The sequence below is a fragment of the Cuculus canorus genome, chromosome 9 (genome assembly GCF_017976375.1).
Source record: "Cuculus canorus isolate bCucCan1 chromosome 9, bCucCan1.pri, whole genome shotgun sequence".
Taxonomy (NCBI): domain Eukaryota; kingdom Metazoa; phylum Chordata; class Aves; order Cuculiformes; family Cuculidae; genus Cuculus; species Cuculus canorus.
This window is the reverse complement of record NC_071409.1, coordinates 2710624-2731243: the sequence shown is the minus strand read 5'-3', so window position 1 is coordinate 2731243 and position 20620 is coordinate 2710624. Positions and strand designations below refer to the sequence as shown.

Genomic DNA, 20620 nt, shown 5'->3' with positions numbered 1-20620 from the left:
TGAATACATGTGGTGGGGGAAAAAAACCCAGCCACACAACCACAACACAGAACTTTGCCATCATCTTAAACCAAAAGATTGATGGTGCGTACTCAGCCATCCCGAGAGGGTGGCTTCCCACACATCACAAGCAGCTTCACATATTAAACACAGCCCTGAATGCCAAAAATACAGGTGAAATAAAACACTGGTGGGCAAGAATAATCTCCCAAATAATTATCCTGCAGGACCTGCAGTGCTATTGTTGTAAAATTGCCTTTTGTGGCCTTTCTTGCAATTCACCATTAAGTTTTAATTTACCACCCCCCCGCCCAGCAGCCTCACTGATAAAAGGTGTTGCTGCCTCAGCTTTGTTCAAAGCCTTATAAAATTTCATTATTGCCATTCCAAAGGGAACAGAACCTTTTTGGTTGCCTCAGAGAACACAGGATGCAGAATTATTGGTTAATTTTGATGGCAAGCACCTGCTAGGACTGCAAGAGACCACCAGGGTCAGTCCATTAAGGAAGCATCTTGTAGGATTTGTAAATATCCTGCAGGTCTGCAATACCACTTACTACAAAAAAACCCACTGTGGTGGGGAGCCCGTCCTACCCCACAGACCTTTGGGGCCAAACGAACCTGGCAATGAATAGCTCTACACTGCTCTAGTTGCCAATATGGCAGTTCAGAATTCCCCATCTTTCAATAAATTCTTAATTTATTAATTAATTTATTATATGTGGGGGGGACCCAACCCCTTGAAACTCCCATGCTAAAACCACAGACCTGAGGCCATAAGCATACCTGGTGAGAGCAGGCGAGGCAGCCTGACAAGCACAATTCTATTAGTAGGCTCCATCCAGGCAGGGTGTCCTCCTTCAGTTTTTGCTTCAAGTTCCCGACCCAGCACACAACTGTGTTTGACTGTCACGGTCCCTTTCAGTCTCACAAGAGCATATTTAAAATGTGGCCACCCACGTACTTACAGCCTTCTCTGTTACCGGTGCTGTCAGATGCCAGAGGTACAAAGCTCCTCCAAGTTAGCCACGGACAAGATCCCTACCTCACAGAACACCCATAATTAGAGCATACATTACAGCAAGCAGGCTGTGCCGCTCTGGAATGAAGGCAACCTGCTGACTGAAATACCAACTGCCAGTTAACCCGCGTAGGGAGAGGAGTCCTCTTCTTGTAGGCAAGCTCAGCAGACAAAGTTATTTTCAGAGGCAGAGGTAAAGGAACAGAGGCACAATATTCTCTTCTGCTCTTCCTGTAGTGCCAGGGACAAAGAAATAGCAGCATTATCCCTCAATGCAGACACTGGAAACTTCTCACTGCTGGCAAGTAAGTCCCTTTCAGGGACTAGAGCCACACGCATTTGAGGTACTCGAATACCAAACCCAAAAAGCAGATAAAAATTAACAAGGCTTTCAGCTCTACGGAATATAGTCACAGAACCTCAAGCCCTGCAGCAAAGGCTCTGCACAGCCAACCTAAATGCTGCAAAAAGCACCCAAAAAAGCAAGCATCCAGCTAGCTATGCCCGGCCTTCTTCAGCAGCTTTCTTGATTCCAAACTACGTCTGGCTTAAAAAATAATCTATGCTGTTCCAAGGCACAGCAACACCCTTCAGCTGCAGTCCCTTGTTCTCCAACAGCAGTCACCATGGAAAGCTTTGCCATCCACAAGGAAGATCAACAGCAGTCACTTATTGCTGTTTTACGTCAAGCACTTTAGTCGCTGTAATCTTCACAGTTGGGGTCTGCCGTCTTGCATGAAAAATTAAATCCTTCAAGTAAAGATGGTCAACATATCTAATCAAATCCAATCACACAGATTTCCTGTTGTGGTTTGAGTCGGGTGCGGCTAAACCATGACATCTCCAAAGGCACAACTGATTAATAAAGCACCAAGCAAAAAGGAAATCAACAATAGTGAACAGAAAATTAAACCCACAGCTTTTCCACATAGCAGGTGGTGTGTACATACATTCCCTTGAGCAATCAACAGACAACCCCCCCAAAAAACAGAAGATGTTTTATTGTCTAAAGTGTTGCAATACAACAAATATGTGATCTGTACAAAGGACACAAGAAAGCAAGTTTAAATACAATCGGGAGAAAGAAGTCCCCTTATTCACAGTCCTCAGACAACATTTTCTACCAGAATCTGAATCAACAATTTCAAGACTCACTAAAAAAAAACCCCAAACAAGCTGTTAAAAATGTAAAGGTCTCCAAAAAGTCTGTGGGTGCATTGTCTTACAGCAGAGCTCATGGGGTGAAGGGTCACAATGGCATCTTATTACCCTCAATGCTGATTTTCACTGCATGGGCTGATCTGCTTTTTTTCCTGATATCTGTGAATTTCCGCATCTGTTTGTCCAGTCGACTCACCCCTTTCTTAGAGGTCCCCTGGAACTTAGAAAATAAAACTAGTAATTATCACTGAAAAAAAGCAGACGTCCCAGAGGTTTGAGAAAAGCGATGCATGCAAGGTTAAACCTGCCAGAGGGAGGTGAAGAAGCCACTTGGTTCCAATTGGTTTTGTTTGTGTCCGTACGTATGCACACACGTATGCAGATTCTCTCCCCACAAAGCGGCTAAAATGGTTCCTCCAATGTATGCATCGCATATATGGAGGCAGTCGCACTCACAAACATCACACAGTAAAGCTTTCATGTTACAGGGATTAATAGCCATGTTAGGTGTTCGCATGCCAGCTGAATGTACAATTTGTAAGCGCTGCGTGTCTGTATCAGCTAGAGTTTAGTGTCAAAACACTGCTACGGTGTCAGACAGGCTCCCTGGCGTGGGGAGGGGTAACTGAGGCAGACCAAGCTGGCACGTCAATTCCAAACTGTGATTTATTTTAAAGGTCACCAATTAGTACTTATAAAGCAAGAGAAAAAAGAGGTGCAAAAGAAATACCTAAGCTGACCATACAAGTTATTAGAAGAGTTATTGCATCTCATCTATATTAACTGCAAATGAAAAACTGAGGTGACACAGCAGTTATTTTGCACAGATTAAATACAGTGATTCTGTAAAGAAACACCACTGAAACAGCAAGGACTTTCCAATCCATAGCCATTACTTCCTAGAAAGCAATTTTTCTAAGTAGGCAACAGAAACAGTAGATGATTCACACCTTTTAAGTCTGGAAGAAACACATATCCAGAACATGCTACTTAATATCTGACAAAAAACATCTATTAGAAACTGAACCTCTCGTTTATATCATTGAAGGAAGGCTCTCCTGTCCCACTGATTTTTAATAAATTTTATTCATAAGCCTGCCCACCATTCGCTGACATTTATAGCTACACTTTCACAGTGATTTTTAAAAAAATAATTTTTAAAAAACAAATAAATATGAAGCTTAAACTCAACAGTTCCCTACCACTTGTGCTAGCCTCTTCCTGCCACTATCAGTTTGTGGCAGCCCTGCTCACAGAACTGAGACGCCAACTAGAACTTGTGAAAACCATCCCCACACTAATGTATGGCATTGATGGATCTCCCTCCACCCTGGTATGCAGAGGTCTCATTCCCCACCTCCTGTCAACCACCCGTGTCACCCATCTTCCCGGAATGAGAAGGTGTGAAAACCAGCTTACTTTGGGCCAGTAAAATGCCAGCCACCAATGTTGGTATGCAGTGACATGAGGTCCTACAGGAAGGGCTAAGAATTCCCAGGTGTCAGTTCAGGTAAACCCAGAGAACCTAACTACGTCAGAACAGCATTCAAAACCAGAGGTTGTGGAAAGCTGCTTTTGAGTACAGGTATTTTCACATTTACTGCCTGTGGTATGGGTGCCCTGAAGCTGCCAAGGCAAGTATCGAGGCAGGTGTTCAAATTCTACAGCCCACTCTTCCTGTACAAGTTACCTCTTAGGTCACAGTACAGACACGAGAGAATATGAGAGTTTCCCAGGTTTAAGTTAGAGTGTACACACTCCTTTCCTGTGTGTGCAAATTGCCAACAGCTGAAGCACATGCACTGTTCACACCTCCCTTGAGGGATACCTCTCCAACTTGGGGAAGGCAGTGCCATGGCTACAGGGGCATCCTGTTGCCTTCAATGCTGAACTTGATGGCCCGATGCACTTTGCTGAGTCGTTTCTGTTCAGCAAACCGTCTCTTGTGTTTTTCCAAGCGACTAATACCTCTCTTAATAGTCCCGGGCTAGAAACAACATCTCAATTAATGCACAGCAGAGATAACAGCAGAAAGCACAGTAGTTATTACTTCTTCCATTTACGTGTGTTCTACCATGTACCCGGCTTTTGAATTAAACTGTACAAGGTATATGGATGAACCAAATAAACCAAGGCAAAGAAAGGACTCTAATGAAGCTGTTGATGTTTACTGAAACCTCAAAGTTTCACAAACTGGAATATTATCAGAAAAACACGATACAAAAACTAGGGGAGGTATAAAAATATCAGTGATGCGTGTATTGAATTGCAGCTTTAGGTCAAAATGCTCTAAAGTAAGAGGCCTGTAATTCGATTCTCACCCTTGATTAAAGCTGCAGAACACAACCTGACAATCTTTTTGGTTAGAGATGAACCATACCTTAGTGAAAGTATGTGATGAGCTGCAACCAGCCCAACTGGTAGAACTTACTGTCTGCTCAAATTAAAAGAGGCACTTACAAGTAACTACCGTATTGTACGGTAACCATGGCAAGGAAGTGACAGATTCCCAGGCTTAATTAGAGATAGCTTGGGTACAGAGTCCCTAGGGGAGGCTAACCTAACCCCACTGCAGTGCTTACCCTGGAGGACTCCATCTCCACGTTCCACTTTGGCCTGACCACATAGTCCTTGTTGGAGGGCATCGGCACCCTCGCACGGGCACAGAAGCCAGGGTCTCCCGGTCTAAGAGCCCTGCAGAAAAAAAAAAACAATGAACAGAGTTATTTGAAAGAAAACTTACATAGAAAGAAGTACAAGGATAATGTAGGATACTCTACCTCTGAAACACACTGCATAAACTCTACCTCTAAAACCTCAAAACAAACTGCAACTTCTTAGCACAACCAAACTACTTTTTTCTAATGAAATCTAGAACAACATCCAACTTACTTTTCCTCTCCAGTTAACACTTTCTCCAGGTCCCTGCGAGGGGTCTGACCACCAGAGCTGCAGGAAAAATAAAATTGTATAGGCATCTTTGCACAGAGACAGATAAAAAGACAGTCAAGTGTGGTAAAAGAACAGAGAGATGTCATAACCTTAACAGGTTACTCTACTGCCCTTTACTCCCTGAATATTCACACACCACACTTTCTTGATGGAGTCTTAGAAAGAAGGATTTCACATTTCTGCCTGCTACTCCTACCTGCTCAATCTCCTTCGCTGAGGCATCTGTTCCAAATCTCTCTGTTCCCTCTCTTCTCTTGTCATGCCTTTGTAGTTTGAGGTAAGGCCAAAGATGGGTCGAGACCATTCATCTTTTTTTAAAAAAAAAAATTTGGTTAACAAATACGAGGCCTCCAAAGTTCATCTCCAAACCACACTGGTGACCAAATACAGCCTTTAAAGTTTATGGCAAGTATTTATACTTCCTTGTGAATGCTGTTTTAGAAATACCTCAAGTAGTTCCTAAAGAACTTAAGTTTATAATCAGTTCGCAGTCATTCAGGATGGAATGCACTACACATGGACTGCAGCTGTTTAAGAAGTAAACCTGCAGTCATCCAAGCTCTCCCTAAAGTCCATGGAATTAGTAGTCTTCTGCCAGCACCTTCCTGCCTTTGTAGCATATACATGAGATCTGGACAACCAGCCAATAGATAATCTGGGCAAAATAAATGTCATCTCCTGGTTCGTAACAAGGACGAAAGAAACAGGGAAAGTTGCATGCAGAATTCAATGTAACAGTGTTTGTTAAGAGTTCTACAAAGCAAGCTACAGAACTCACTGAGTGAGATTCCTGAACTACAGAATTGATTCTACTACATGCAACAGAAAAAACGTGCAACAAAGTGATGCAGAAATGACATTATCAGTGAAAGTTTAGTGACGCAAAGCTAAGGGAGGTTTACATACTGATTAGCTTCCCTGCCATATCCTTGTTAGGTCGCGACTCTTTGGGGTGCTTGTAGAGGTACATCACAGCTCGTCCGATGCCGCTGTGCTTCAAAGTCTCCTGGCTCACACTGGGCAGCTGCAGCATGAAGGAAAAGTCAGAAAACAGCAAGAAATTAGGTTTGAACACTAAAGAAGTTGTTGAATTTTACAAAGGTCAAAACTCATCTTTCACAATAAGCTCAAAAATATTAGAATTTTTCATTATCCCACTAGAAATTAGTTAAAATAACAAACATCAAAACCTAAAAATTTTCCTTAACAGTCTTGGATTTTATACAAAAAATTAAGTAAGTTTCCATAACTATTTGCTCCAGAGGCTGAAAAACTGAGTTACTCCCATCAAAGCATTCATTTTATAAAAATAACTTGCATGGGAAAAGAATGTTCAAGTAATCAGCTGAGCTACAAAAGCTCACAGACAAGAGTATGATGGGCACCCTGGTGCACTGAACACTTTAATAGGTTGGAAAAGACAAGGGACCATGAGCAAGAAAACCAGAGGGATACATAACAAATGACTCTTCTCTAAACTTTGCATATAAGCCTGAAACAGGCACATAAGGCCAAGCAATCTGAATTCAGGCAGAACTCTTGCAAATTCTTAGCAAGGAGAAATATTTCTACAGCTTCAGTCAAATCAAGCCAGCTAGTGGTGCTGCAAGAAAAACTTCACTTCTACTTCACTATCAAGACTACAGCACAACTACTTTGTTTACGCAGCAAAGACAAATTCAAGTAACCAGTTCTAATGTACTGAGCCACAGAGAACAAGACAAGTGGCTAAGCAGTTTAGATTCATCGAGAATCTAGAAATGCTGTGGTGCACAACTCCTTGGGAGAGGGTGAAAAACTTCATGTCTGCAGTTCACCTGAGACTCCCAGAAATGTCTTCTGGCCTTCTGGAGCAAAGCTACTCGCTTTGTTGTGAACACAGGCAAAGGTTTGCTAACAACAATAAAGTGATTTAAGTTCCCTAGTCTAATTTTGTTCAGCTAGACAGCATGTTTACAACATAAGACAGCATTAAAATAATGCAACTTTTAAACAAACATCTATTTCGCAGTTTTCTTCCTTGTGCATTTCACTGTAGTCCATTGGTAGCAGCTGCAGAACATCCATCATCAAACGCTTCCCTAAAGCACATGAACGTAAAACCATGGAGAAGCCACAAATCCAATATGGTTAAAAGCCAGTTTCAAACCTCTTGCAGGATCTTCAGAAGCTCCTCTCGTATCTTCAGTGCTGGCAGACTTCGGTCTGGAAGAGGAGAAAGCCACTCTTTGATGGCAGACATAACACCACTATCGATGAAAGTTTCTTTGAGGTCCTGCCTAGAAAGTTTAAAATAAAGAGAAGCCACAAAGTCAAATTATTCATCAGAACCTTAAGATGTGAAGTTCCTTCAACACAATAGTGCATCTGAGTTTGTTTCATGTTTAACTAACAGGTAAAATCATGTAGAATTTCAGGGTTTTGAGGCCACCAGGCTCCAGCATTTACTTGGAAGAAAAAGTGTTTCAATTTATACTCAAAACAACTGTAAAGACTCTCTATGCAATCTACCAAATTCCCCATATTCCCCAAGATGATAACTGATTGGGAGAATGACAACTCACTTTTTAAGATGCATCACTACAGTTGGCAGCAAAGTTAGTTTTTTTAGTGCTGGTTTCTTCTGCGTATTTAGCTGTCGATCCTCCTGTAGGGAATTGAAGAACCAGTGCAAGTTAATCAACAGAAGAAATCAGCAAGTCTCATCCTTTACATTTACAGGGAAGAGATTAGTCTGTTAAATGAGAAACACAACTTTGGCAGGATTACACTAACTTTGTACCCTGCTCCATCTAGCTAGAGCCCCAAAACACATTATATGATGACCCGTCTTTAAAAAGGTCCCTACCTTAGTCAATATTCTCTCTAAAATGCCATTTTTTTTCTACTTCATGATGTAGGTCGATTGCAACAAAGACTGCAGAGTCCTCCATGCTAGCCACACACAGACAGACTGGAACATTTGTTAGTAAAATCTCACCTAAGCTACCCAAAACAATGAAGTGAGAAAATGTACATTCACTTCAGCCAAGAACGTAACTGGATAACCTAGAGGTTTAGGCTAAAGCACGGTGCAAGTAACACAAGAACACACAAACGTGCATCACGTGCTAAAATGAAGTCTGGGCTTCAAGTGACCATCATCCAAGGCCACAATGTCACTATCTGGTGAGCACCTGGGCTCTCACATCAAAAAGACCCATTACAATCAACAGATTTACGTCCTGGTGTGGTAATTCTTTCCCACTCAACCCACTGAAGGCTCTTTATGCACTTTTTTTATTGCCAGGGGTTGCCCTTCTTCCCCTCTTCATGCCCTAGAATGGCACAGGCAAGAGAACTAAAGACACCACAATAATGGAGCTCAGCTCTTCCTTCCTTCAGCATTTCAAACTTCATGGCTTCGTCTGAAACATCTTGGCCAAGGACGACTCTTGTCAAAAAAGTCTCAGTTGACTCCCAGACCATTATCTCACCCTTCCCTTTCTCCTCAAACACATTATCCTTCTTATCTAGTTCTCAAGAAGATTCTTCTGCTGTTGTTATTGTTATTTGCAAGGTTCTTCTTTCTAAAGTTCTGTATATTGCCTCCAAATGGTTTTAATAGGCGTTAAAGTGTTCTTTGTTAATTTGATGGCTACTCCAACACAACTGTAACCACAAGAGAAGATACCTGACAAAGGCAAGACTTCAATAACACTTGCATAGCAACATACTAAGCATGACTCTGCCAAGGCAGAACTCCCCATAATTCTCTTGCTCTGCCATCACTTGCTGCAGTAATGTCATTCAAACACATTAGAAACAGATCCTTCTCAGGAACAGACATCGAAATACCACATACACTAGTGACTGTACAGTGAAATTAAAACATAGTCCGTTTCTCAGTGTTTGATATTTGTATAGTTTATAGAAAACGTATAATTCCCTTTTCATAGGGCTGTTGATCTCAGCTGCCCGAAGTTTAGCACGTTAACTAATTTTAAACTTTTAAATGAATAAACATTTTCTCCAAATTTCAAGGGAAGAAATGTTTTCATTCAGAACAGCGAAATAACATTAAAACAGTTATTTAGATATTAGAGGCTTTCCATAGTGTACAGATTACTCCTCCCAAGTCCCAGCCACATTTCTGTACTGCACCAGCTACACAATTTCCCCATAGAATGGAATTGGATTTTAAGGTGTCTTCGGAGCCTAGAAAACTCACTTCAGCAGCTTCATTCATCTTCACAATCATAGCGCTGACCACATCGTCTGCATCACTAATGAAAGTTCCACCATCACGGTTCCGTCTACGCTTGCCACTCATACTCTTCTTTCGCTGCAGCATCATGTCAAAATCTGACATGAAGTCCATGCTGAAATGCAAGAAGAAAGGTTGCTAATGATGAGAAAAGGGTTGATCTTTCTGTCTTTGTAGGAAATAATTTTCTATTTCTGTAGCATAACCTTCCAAAAACTTTCCAATAAATTTACAAGCGTTATGTCTCAGTGTCCCTGCAGGATGATTAGTTATCATCAGTATACAAAGCGAGCAACTAGTAAAGGGCTTTGATGGTTCTCAGGTGCCCTCAGAATTCTGCAAGACCTTGCTGAAATAGCTAAAGATGTGCACACATGCAATATCCAGGGCTCAAAATGTGCTAATGCTGTCATTGAAGATGAGAGAGTTAGCTTTCCTGTACCTGCAATACACTGCTCTGATGCTACTGGAGCAGACAGAAAGCAAACAGGAGATATGCTGACGGCAAGTCTTACCATACTTGATCCCTTACACAAGCAGAGAAATACTCTTGTGACTCCAATGCTGAACTGCTAAAAGTACAGTTCAATGCTCATTTGATAAATATTCATTTAACTCAAGATTTGATGTGAACTGTGAGATGCTGCTCTCCGAAAGAGCAGCACAGGTAATCTGCTACAGACTGACAAGTGACTAAACTGTACAAACACAGAGACGATCTCCTGCCATAGTTTAGAACACCTTCTGTAGCAACACAGTTCCATGCCTTTCTACAGTAAGAAGTCTAGCTAGTCTTTGAAGGAGCACTTTCACCAAAATCTTGCATTTGGTATTAACAAAGGAGTAAGTAACGCATTAACTTACTGCTTCCCTCTTTTGATGTTATCATCAGAGTCTGATTCATCTGCTGTCTCCTTCATGTCTGCATCACCTTTCTCTTCCTCCAGATCTTCCTGGTTAAAACCCTGAGGGGTGAAGACAGTGTGAATCAGTGCATGGATTAAGACCAAGCATCTACTCAGGCACCTGACACCAGTACTCGAAAAGCTTCAGGTAAGTCTGCAGAGGATCTAGAAAGAAGAGGATCAAAAGCTTCCTAATTCCACCTGTGACTTTCACACCAATAACACTTCCAACAGAAGAGCCGTAAACATTATCTATCTGAAAGACTACCTCAGTGAGTCCAGCAGATGGTTTGAGTTAGAAGGGACCTTAAAGATCACTAAGTTCCAAACCCCCTGCGATGGGCAGGGATGCCTCCCACTAAATCAGGCTGCTCAAGGCCTCATCCAGCCTGGCTTTGAACACCTCCAGGGATGGGGCAGCCACAGCTTCCCTCCTGATGCAGCTTAACTGTGAACATGAGCTCAAACTCAAGCAGTCAGCCTGTAGTATCTTCCCATGAATACTAGACGTAGCACATGAACAAGACATCCCCTACAGTAACACTTACTGTAAATTCTTCCTCTTCCTCATCACCAGATTCTCCAAATATATCTGCAATCAGGTTCCTGTGAAGGTAACAGTAACATTTATCTATTAGACTGCAGCAGTGAAATGAACATTTTAGTCAAAATTTCTAATGACCGCGTGGAGTTCCACCTTGCATTCTGCCGCCTACTACTGACCTTCCTCTTCACACCACCAGTGAAGGTGGACAATCATTCTCTGGCTGGGATTCATCCATTCTCCATGCACGATCAGTCTCACTACCTGCAACCCTGAAGGAGTTCATATTCCCAGAAGCACTTACTCTTGTTCATTTCCAGATTCACTGTCACTGCCAAACAGATCTTTCTCTTCTTTTTTCTTGCCAGCATTCTCTTTTCTTTCTTCTTCTTCCTCACTATCTGACACAATATTTTTCTTCCTTTTGTCAGACTTCACTGAAGCAGCATCACTATCTGATTCTTCGACATCAGAAAGGATTCGTACTTTTTTGGCAGCTACCAACAGAAAAGAGCAGTATGTAACAACAAGAGCAGCAGGTAACAACTGGTCAAAAAACTATTCTCTCAATTTCCATTTAGGCAAGAAATGGTAACTAGCCTTCCTACTCAAAATCATTGTCATTTCTTAAAAAGTATACCCATACTACAATCAGTTTTATTCAATCAGTAATTGAAGTTTCCATATGCCACACTTATCCACAAAAACTTTTAATTTCAAAATTGACTCTCACCCCTAGTATATGAAAAAAACATGAAAATACTACTAGAGCAATAACAACAAAGTAGGGAAATGACTGATAGGAATAATCAACATGACAATGCCAGTATAAAGCAAGATTGCTGCATTTTCCCTTTTACTTCTATTAGACCTACTTATTACTCAAGAGTAATTAGATATGCATTCACACAGACATGCAGTTAGAACAATCACCACTACAAATGCAGTTGTGCTCTAGAAACAAATTTGCTTTACGGTTTCATGTTTCTTTAGATGCCTTTTCACACAAAAACAATGATTTAACTGTAACACTACTGCTTGTCACACTTATCACACTTATTTTCATGCTACAGTTCCTTACGTGTTTTCTCACTGTCATCCTCACTGTCAGAAAGGATAGCTGTTTTCCTCTTCACTGTCTTTTCCTCTTCTTTCTCTTCTTCATCGCTGTCTGATATTTTTCGTTTCTTAGGAGCTTCCTCTTCACTGTCAGAGCCCTGAAATCCTTCCCTTATGTGCTCATTATCTGAATGACGGGAATCATTCTGCACCTCCTCCTTCCTGTCCTCCCCATCACTATCCTCAGACTCTATTTCTTGTTTGTGTCTGGAAACATCCTCGCCCTCCGAGTCACTAGCCGGTTGTTTGTGGAGTTCCTCACTCTCCGAGTCGCTGGCCGGCTGCTTGTGGTGCTCCTCGCTCTCTGAGTCGCTGGCTGGCTGCTTGTGGTGCTCCTCGCTCTCTGAGTCACTCGCCTGCTGCTTGTGGTGCTCCTCGCTCTCTGAGTCACTCGCCGGCTGCTTGTGTGATTCCTCATTTTCAAAATCACTACTGTGATCCCTGTGAGGTTCTCCATTTTCAGAGTCACTTGCTCGATGATTTAAGGCATCTTCATTTTCAGAGTCACTTAAATGTCGATTTGGACGGTCCTCAGTATCAGAATCGCTATCTTTCCCTCCATGAGCTGCTTCATTGTCCGAATCACTTACACTGTGATTTGGAGGCTCCTCGTTATCTGAGTCACTGTCTTTTTGCCTTGGGATGTCTTCGTTTTCAGAGTCTGTCATATGAGTCTCTCCTATTTGCCCATCATCTTCTCCATCACTGTGTTCATTCTGAAAGAGAAAAACAATCTCAGGCAACTAAGCAAAAAAAGCCTAAAGAGTAAACAAAAAAACATTCTGAATTTTTGCTTGTCCTTCCTCCAGTCTGATCACCCATGCTACCACAAACTGAAACGCTTTCTATATAGAAAGAATTATTAGATCATTTGCATCAAAGGACTATCAAATACTTCAGATCAAGAAAAACACTGAGATCAATGGAAGTCTGTCTACCCGCCAGCTCAATCAGATTTTGGAAATGGTAACAGAATGTAAAAAAAACGCTCAAATATGTCTGCAGAGGGTCCAGTTTTTAAGAAGTCAGGCCTCTAAAGTGCTCAAATGCCCAGTAATAAGGCAAGAAACAGAATCTCACACTAGTCATCGTCTTTTTCTTAAGATCTCAAAAAAATCCTTTCTGCGTGAAATAAATTATACTGGAACTGCATAAATCACTCTCCAATTTAAGATCAAGAGAGCCTGCTCCCCTCCCTTCTTTGCCAAGGGAAATTATTTAAGAACACGTCAAAACCAAAAGCCTACCAAAAAAAAAGAATGAACTTCTAGTCAGACCTTTCAGAGTATTAGTATTGACCAGTTCTGTGTTTCAGCGTGTAAGAACATAAGAACACACTTAACACTTCTCTCCTTTAAGCTGATAGCTTCCACGCCTATCCAGAAACATGACATAACCTGTGCAGAAATAAACCCATCTTCTCAAAACTTCAGAAGTGAAACACCATCTGTTAGGTCTTTTTCTACATGGCAGAAGATACTGAGCCATATGCTCCATTTTTAGAAAAACCTTTCAAAAGCTATCCGTCAGTATCACTGTTTGCAATATCTACTTTTATCTTTCCCATAATACCTGACTTTACTTGGAAAAAAGAAATCTCAATTGCATTTACCGACGAAAACAAAATTAGACTCTTGAACACCCATTCCATTAACTCAGCGTCCCTCTCTCAGTCACTGTCACAATAATTCTGTTTTCAACTGTAAAGAACAATACTGTAAAAGGAACTTCTTTCCTACACACTCAGCTCTGCTCTTCAGCCAGGCTTTCCTTAGGGGCACTCTGTCTCAGCAATGGACTCCTTCCACGCGCACAATTGCAAAGCGAGTATTTATTGCCTGAGGAGATACTTTAAGATCTATATGTCCTGGAGTTTCCAAATTTTTGTTGTCAGCAATTTAATTTGCTTGGAAAGACAGACTTTCTACGCATTTTTATTTTCAGTCATCATTCTATTCCCACATTCAGAGTCATACACAATAATGCAGGTAATGCAAATATTTGCCCTACACCTACAAACCCCAATACCATTAAACTTTAAAATCTATGATTAAGAAGGAATTTTAAACAAAATTAAAAACTTATAATTGTTTTCAGGAACCACTCACTCCAGTGTTAAATATACTATACTAAGTGGTAAATAACACTACTTTTAAGACCTTGGACTTTACACATTTATTCCCTTGCCTAGCACTTGACAGAATAACAACTTCTAAATTACTGCGGAATCACTAAGAAAGGTACTGTGCAACAGAAAAAAAAAATCAGGACTCTCTAACTTTAAAACAAGCACTTCAAATACAATTTCACTATTTCCCTGTTACATAATGCCAGCTACAAAACATCTGTGATCATCTCAGTAAGTAGTTTTCTCTCTGCTGCTTGCCTCTGCCTCTACAGCAATGCTAGTAATTTTAACTACAGTAGTGGCAATATTCAGCATTTCTCATTCCCACCTACAGAAAAGAAACACAGTTCCGTACAAACCTGAATCTGGAATTTTAAAGAACTGATGAAGAAGATTAAGAAGTTACAGAACTGAGTATGCACAGCCAAGGAAGACCAAACACACAGTCAACTGCTCTCAGGTCATTACAGGATTTTATTTACGTCTTGCTTTTTCTTACAAAAAAATTAATTTGATTGCCCTCTCCTGCCCAGTATCTTTCACATACACTAACGTGTAGGGGATATATTTTCTCTGACTGCATTAATTAAGATTAAAGAAAACTGCAGTTGCAAACAGAACCAGAAAGAGATTTGACAGCAGCACTACAGGTTCAAGCATCGAGAAGCACTGAAACGCAGGTGTACACTGAAACTTAGGTCTATAGTAACAGAAATCCTTCAAACCTTATTTTCCTACCATTTAATTTTTTGTGGGTTTGTTTGTCTTTTCTGGATTTCAGATAGCTAATGCTGAATAGGTACTGCTAATTGTGTCAGCAGTAGTATGGGACTTTGATAAACAAAACCAAAGGAAACAATACAAGTACTCCCATTTAAAATTTCAGGCTCATCACCCTCCCGACTACCAGCCTACAAAGTCTTTGGTGAACTAGGAAACAAAACTAAAAAACAACTGGAATCCATAATGCTTCTTAAACGGTTCTAAGGTCAGAAGTGTGGCTGCAAGTTATATATCCATCTATTCAGAACACACTACTATATCTCAAGGAACTTTGTATGCAAAAAACTTGGTAAGAAGTCATTACAGTTACATTGCATTATAACTGAAGCACTTGACAATACACTGAATTTCTGTTCCTGCAAACTGCCAGTCACTCTTGAGGTGGGAGATGTCTGGGGAGGGAGAGCAGATGTACATCCTAACGAGCTCAGACTGATTATACAGCACTCTGCACCACAGAACCCTGGTGGTCAAGGCAGTGAACACTGCTATAATACAACCACCTACAGAGGAACCACTTCAGTAATACTGGTGCCCCTGCACAGACTGGGCAGCCAAGCACCACCTACTCTGGTCCGAAGGCCAGGAAGCTCACCCTGAGCTCACCCACAAAGCACACAGCTCTATCAGTTAAGTCAGTAATGTCGCAGAGAGGTGACACACACCATCTCAGACTCAGCACAGGAACATAACTCAGCATCTTCCGAGGTAGAGCTGAGACAGAGTCAACTCGCTCAGAGCTACAGGGAACAGACAGGCCCTGTCTGTAGTCATCAGTGCAAGGGTCTTCCAAATACAACTAATAAATCCATTACTGTTTTGGAACAGACTTGATATAAAAAGTGCAATAAGATCACTAAACTCCATCAGACATTCTCCCCTCCACCCCCTCCTTTTTCCTTTTTTTTTTTTTTTTACTAGTTCGTCTCTAAAAAGATGCTTTCGAAGAAATCACATATGTAATGTTACAGTTTTCTATTTTTCCTTTTCCAAATATTTAATTAAAATAAAAGATCAGACATCCTCAAAACTGAGTAGGTCTCAGGTAATTGCTACTGCATTTTTCTCTAATTCCTTTGCTTTCTTTTCTTCCTCCTCTTTATCTATAAACATTTTTACTGAGATGTCCTTAATTTCTTTAACTGAATGAATTCTATAACATGAGGCTTTAGTACAGTATAAAATAAGGAATATGTCAAAATCAAATTTACAGTGTTATCCTTCTACCTAAAACCGTCAGTTAGCAAGTCGTTCATTGGATCAACATGCAGCCACTTTTGAGAACTACTGATATATTTATAAGTTCAACAAAATTGATCTATCCACTATAATATCACGAATGACAATTGTTAAACTAAGGCATCCACAACCATCACAGGCAGATCAGCAAGCTTCTCTTTTTTTTCAGAAATGTAAGGTATTTGTGTATGTTTGTTAACCATCACAGTCAAACCACCACTTAATTCATGAAGACAGCAGCAACTTGGTGAAAGTCTAAGGATCTAAGTCATTAAAGATTTCCATATGAGCCTGACTCGTACAAACACTGTAAACATGATTTCATATTCATTACTGTACTAAAACTATGTGTTATCCAATTCTATTCACCTAAAACAGAACTGGTAAGGACATCAAGGAAAACATTTATAGATAAAGTGGGACTGGGGGAAGGAAAGTCAGAAAAGAATTGTGTGGAAAAGAAAAACCCACATACCTGAGACCTACATAAGTAATTCCTCAGGATTCCCCTTGTCTTTAAAGTTAAGAACCTGAAAAAAAAGTTTGAAAGTTTACAACTTCAGTTCTCTACATCTGAGTTTTAAATTAGAGACGAAATAGCAATTAAATAGACTTAACTGATTAGGCTGTCTCAAAGGTTTTATTACCTTTGAGTGTCATTCCTCCCACATACTCCTAAAGATGAAGGAAATAAGAGGGTAAGAAAAAAATTTAGGGTAAATAATATGATAAATCACTGAAAGCTACTCCTTTCAGAGACAGCTGCACTATATCACGTTTTGAGCTGCATTTTGAATTTGACATAGGGAAAACTAAGGATTTAAGACTCCACAGCAAAGCAAAATGCTCAACTACTTCTGATCTGAATCCAATCAAATAGAGCACTACAGCCAGAAGGTTCACATTTAATAATAGTTAGAAAGGGGTTTTAATTAATTTTTTCTTTTTTCCCCACCCTAAACCCCCCTTTAAAGGACTTTCTGAAGTATTTTCTCTACCGTGGAATATTCAACAGCCACCACAGAACAAAGCCCTTGAAATAATGCAGGCACATGAAGAGGATCAGTTAACAATGATAGGTCCTAGTACTTTCTGGTTATTTAAATCTGAAAAAAGAGATGCTGAAGGCATAATAGTCAACTGCCTGTTCTTTAGGCCAGATTTCCAACTACCTTGTGCAGTGATTAAAATTAAAATCCCACAGAAAGAGAGAGAATAAATAACCAAGTTTCCACCCAGAGCAGAAAAAGCTCGATATTACTGTAGCACCAACATAACTCTCCATGTACTCATCATCATTTTCTTTTCTCATTAAAATCTAAGTGTGAAATCTCTCCGAAAGACAGTTATTTCTCCCTTGCTGAAATACATATTTTCTCCCACACTAAAATCCTGATTTGCACTGTAAGAGATCCTGCCTCGCACCAAATCCTTCTTTTCCATTGTAAATATCAACACCTTTAAAAAAACCAAAAACTTCCAAATCTGCTTTACACTTGAATTCAATTACATGGGAAGAACTCTCATGTTATAAAAATATAAAATCTTCACCTACTTCCTAACTCTGACGGAAGTATGAATTCCATGAAAGGGTGGAGGAAAAAGAAAAAAGGGTAGCCAGTTACACCACAGAAAAGCTGCAGCCTTCTGGTCAGCTGTAGATCATCACATCATGCATTTTAAGCAATTTTTTGAAGGTATAACCACTGAAAACCCAGTGAGAGCCAATCTGATCTTTGCATGAAATGCATCAAAACATGCAGAATAAAACAAAACAGGTCTGACTGCAGTTTTTACGGGTAACAAAAAGTTCTCCATAACATAACTTTGCAGGCCAAAATTATTCCTTCCTAGCAACACCTGATACTATTTCAAGTCACAAAATAATCCTCAAAATTCAGATTAACTCTAAATTGGTCCTAGAAATCTAAATGGAACCTTTACTTTTACCAGAATATCTTTTCAGCCAAAGAGTCAATCCACAAGTTAAGTGACTCTCCGACAGATATAACGCTGGATCAAAACACTAGCACTTTTTCCACGGTACAGGCTTCTCCAAGCAAGAAACTCTTCAGCAGAGGAACAGATCCCATTTAGGAACCTTAACTTGCTCCTGTGCTACATGGAGACCTACTCCTTTGTGAATGGCAAGGTGAAACACAGCACAAAACAGACTTGAGAGTCAACGCTCACATCTGAGAGGAAAGGCAGAATATGGATGAGTATTTACTCTTTGGTGAGGAAATCTATGTCTCTGTAACGCACAGAATTTGAGTTAAAATTCTGAATTCCTCATCCACTGCTTAAAATTTCAAGCCAAAACATTTATCCTCTTGCAACTGAGTACAACAATATTAAATGTTAAAACAGTGACTGTCATTATAACAATTAAGAAGAAAAATGAAAAAAAGACCCTATGTAACAGACACGTGGCTTTCTGGGAGTAAGGTTTTGCAAGACAGGACCCTTAAGAAAATGAGTAAACACATACTTATTTGTATATATTTGTTAACAGTCACAGTCAAACCAACACTTAATTCATGAAGACAGCATCGACTTGGTGAAAGTGTAAGGATCTAAGTCGTTAAAGATTTCCATACCAGCCTGACACATACAAACGCCATAGAAATTATTTCATATTCATTATTGTATAAAAACTATGCATTATCCAATTCTAAGAGAAAATGCCTCTTCAAACAAACAAAAAATTTGCAGAAGAGTAATCTTTACGTAGGTGAAGTTCCAGCAGTACCTCCGAATGATGCCCTACACTTCCATTCTCAGATCCGGAATGCTGCTCATTTCCTTCATCTTCCACATCAGATCCTGAATCTCGCTCGTCTTGCACAGGCGTAGCTCCACCATCATCTATTCCATTAAGGAAAGAAAAATAAAACTGAGTAACAGCCCACAGTGTGAAAAGCGCCTTGACTGCAGCGATGAGCGAGACAGAGTCAAGATCAGGCCTGTTCTCACAGAGCACCCACATGGAGAAAAAGAGGGGTTCCACAGGGAAGGTGTGGAGCAAACCCGCCAGAGACGTCCAGAGACCACAAGACCCTCACTGCAGGCAGCAAACCTACCAGACACCCTTAGAGACCACCACGTTGTCCTGGCAGGCAGCAAACCCACCAGACCACCCCCAGAAAGACTACTACGCTCTCGTGGCAGGCAGCAAACCCTCCAGACAGCCCCAGAGAGACCACAAGACCCTCACGGCAGACAGTAAACCTGTAAGACATCCCCACAGAAACCACTATGCTCTCCTGGCACGCAGCAAAGGCATCAGACACCCCTAGACTGACCACAAGACCCTCCTGGCAGGCAGCAAACCCTCCAGAGACTCCAAAGGGACTACTATGCTCTCCTGTCAAGCACCAAAAGTACCAGACGCCCCCAGTTTGACCACAAGACCCTTCTGGCAGGCAGCAAACCCTCCAGACAGCCCCAGAGACCACAAGAACCTCCTGGCAGGCTGGCGCTGACCGGTACCTGCCCGAACCCCGAGCTCATACCGGTGCAGCCGGGCCCGCCGAGCCCCTCCGGCCGCGGCTGCGGCTGCTGACGCCGCACCCTCTGTGGGGGCCAGGCCCGGTTCCGCCGCCTCACGGGGAGCGCCCGCCAGGAGGGCCCATTCCCAGCTCCCTCCTTCCCTCACAACGCTGTTTTCCCCCTCTTCCCCGCACCGCTACCTGACTGGTCCCCGCCGTAGTACTCGGTCTCCATGGCGGGCGGCCCCGCCTCCTCACGGAAGCCCCCGGCGCCACCGCCCGCCTTGCAGCGGCCCAAGATGGCGCCTCCCTTCAACCACGGCCCCGAGCGCGCGCGCCTGCGCCGCCAGCCCCGCCCCCCACCCGGCTCTCGCGAGACTTCGGGAGCGAGGCCGCCAGGGGGCGCGTGCGGGAACGGCCGCAGCACTTCCTGCTCTCCCCCCCCCCCGTGTAGTTCCACCCCTGCCAGGGGCGCGGGCACATCCCTCTGGAAAACGGGATCCAGGGCCCATGCAACCTGGCCGTGAACACCTCCAGGGGTGGGGCAGCCACAGCTTCCCTGGGCAACCTGAGCCAGGGCCTCAGTACCCTTATAGTGAAGAAATTCTTCTTTATATCTAGTCTAAATCTGCCCCTCTCCAGTTTGTAGCCATTCTCCCTCGTCCTATCCCTACAAGGGTTCTTTCAGCCATTTCCGTGACAAAGATGTTAAACACTGGTCCCAATACCAACCCATGAGGAATGCCTCTCATCACAGGGTCTGACTTCCCTGCAACAAATCAGAAAGCAATTGTTTTCCTCTTCCAAAATATTTATTTTTGCATTTTATAGAAAGAAAAATGTTTTATTTTAGCTTGATAGCTGACCTGCAAGGGAAATTGCAGGACCGTTTGAGAAACAAGTCTGTTTTGAGCCCTTGCACTTCAACATGGGAACTGCACAGTTGTATAGAAGTGTAAAGCGGGTGTTGTTTTAGTTAAAGAGGTTTCTTTGTGTGGGAAATTCCAAGATAATAAACCCCAGAAAATGTT

General features: G+C 41.7%; 1 protein-coding gene across 8 annotated transcripts; it reads right to left on the bottom strand.

The window, feature by feature from the left end:
- Nucleotides 1-692: 692 nt before the first annotated feature.
- On the bottom strand, nt 693-19938 carry IWS1 (interacts with SUPT6H, CTD assembly factor 1). 8 transcript variants are annotated; one of them, XM_054074146.1, is made up of 15 exons: nt 18851-18957; nt 16717-16773; nt 16574-16628; nt 11911-12664; nt 11134-11326; nt 10834-10891; nt 10245-10345; nt 9345-9495; nt 7699-7781; nt 7284-7413; nt 6041-6158; nt 5331-5442; nt 5075-5131; nt 4765-4876; nt 693-2402 (listed from the first exon to the last, which is right to left on the bottom strand). In XM_054074146.1, exons 4-15 carry the CDS (start codon nt 12614-12616, stop codon nt 2271-2273), a joined length of 1953 nt encoding a protein of 650 aa, XP_053930121.1. In that variant the 5' UTR covers nt 12617-12664; nt 16574-16628; nt 16717-16773; nt 18851-18957; the 3' UTR covers nt 693-2270. The 8 variants fall into 8 exon arrangements, with proteins under 8 accessions (XP_053930121.1, XP_053930123.1, XP_053930116.1 ...); XM_054074148.1 differs by having other exon boundaries at nt 16746-16773; nt 18851-18940; XM_054074143.1 differs by lacking the exons at nt 16574-16628; nt 16717-16773 and adding exons at nt 4011-4169; nt 19791-19938 and having other exon boundaries at nt 2324-2402; nt 18851-18966.
- Nucleotides 19939-20620: the final 682 nt, after the last annotated feature.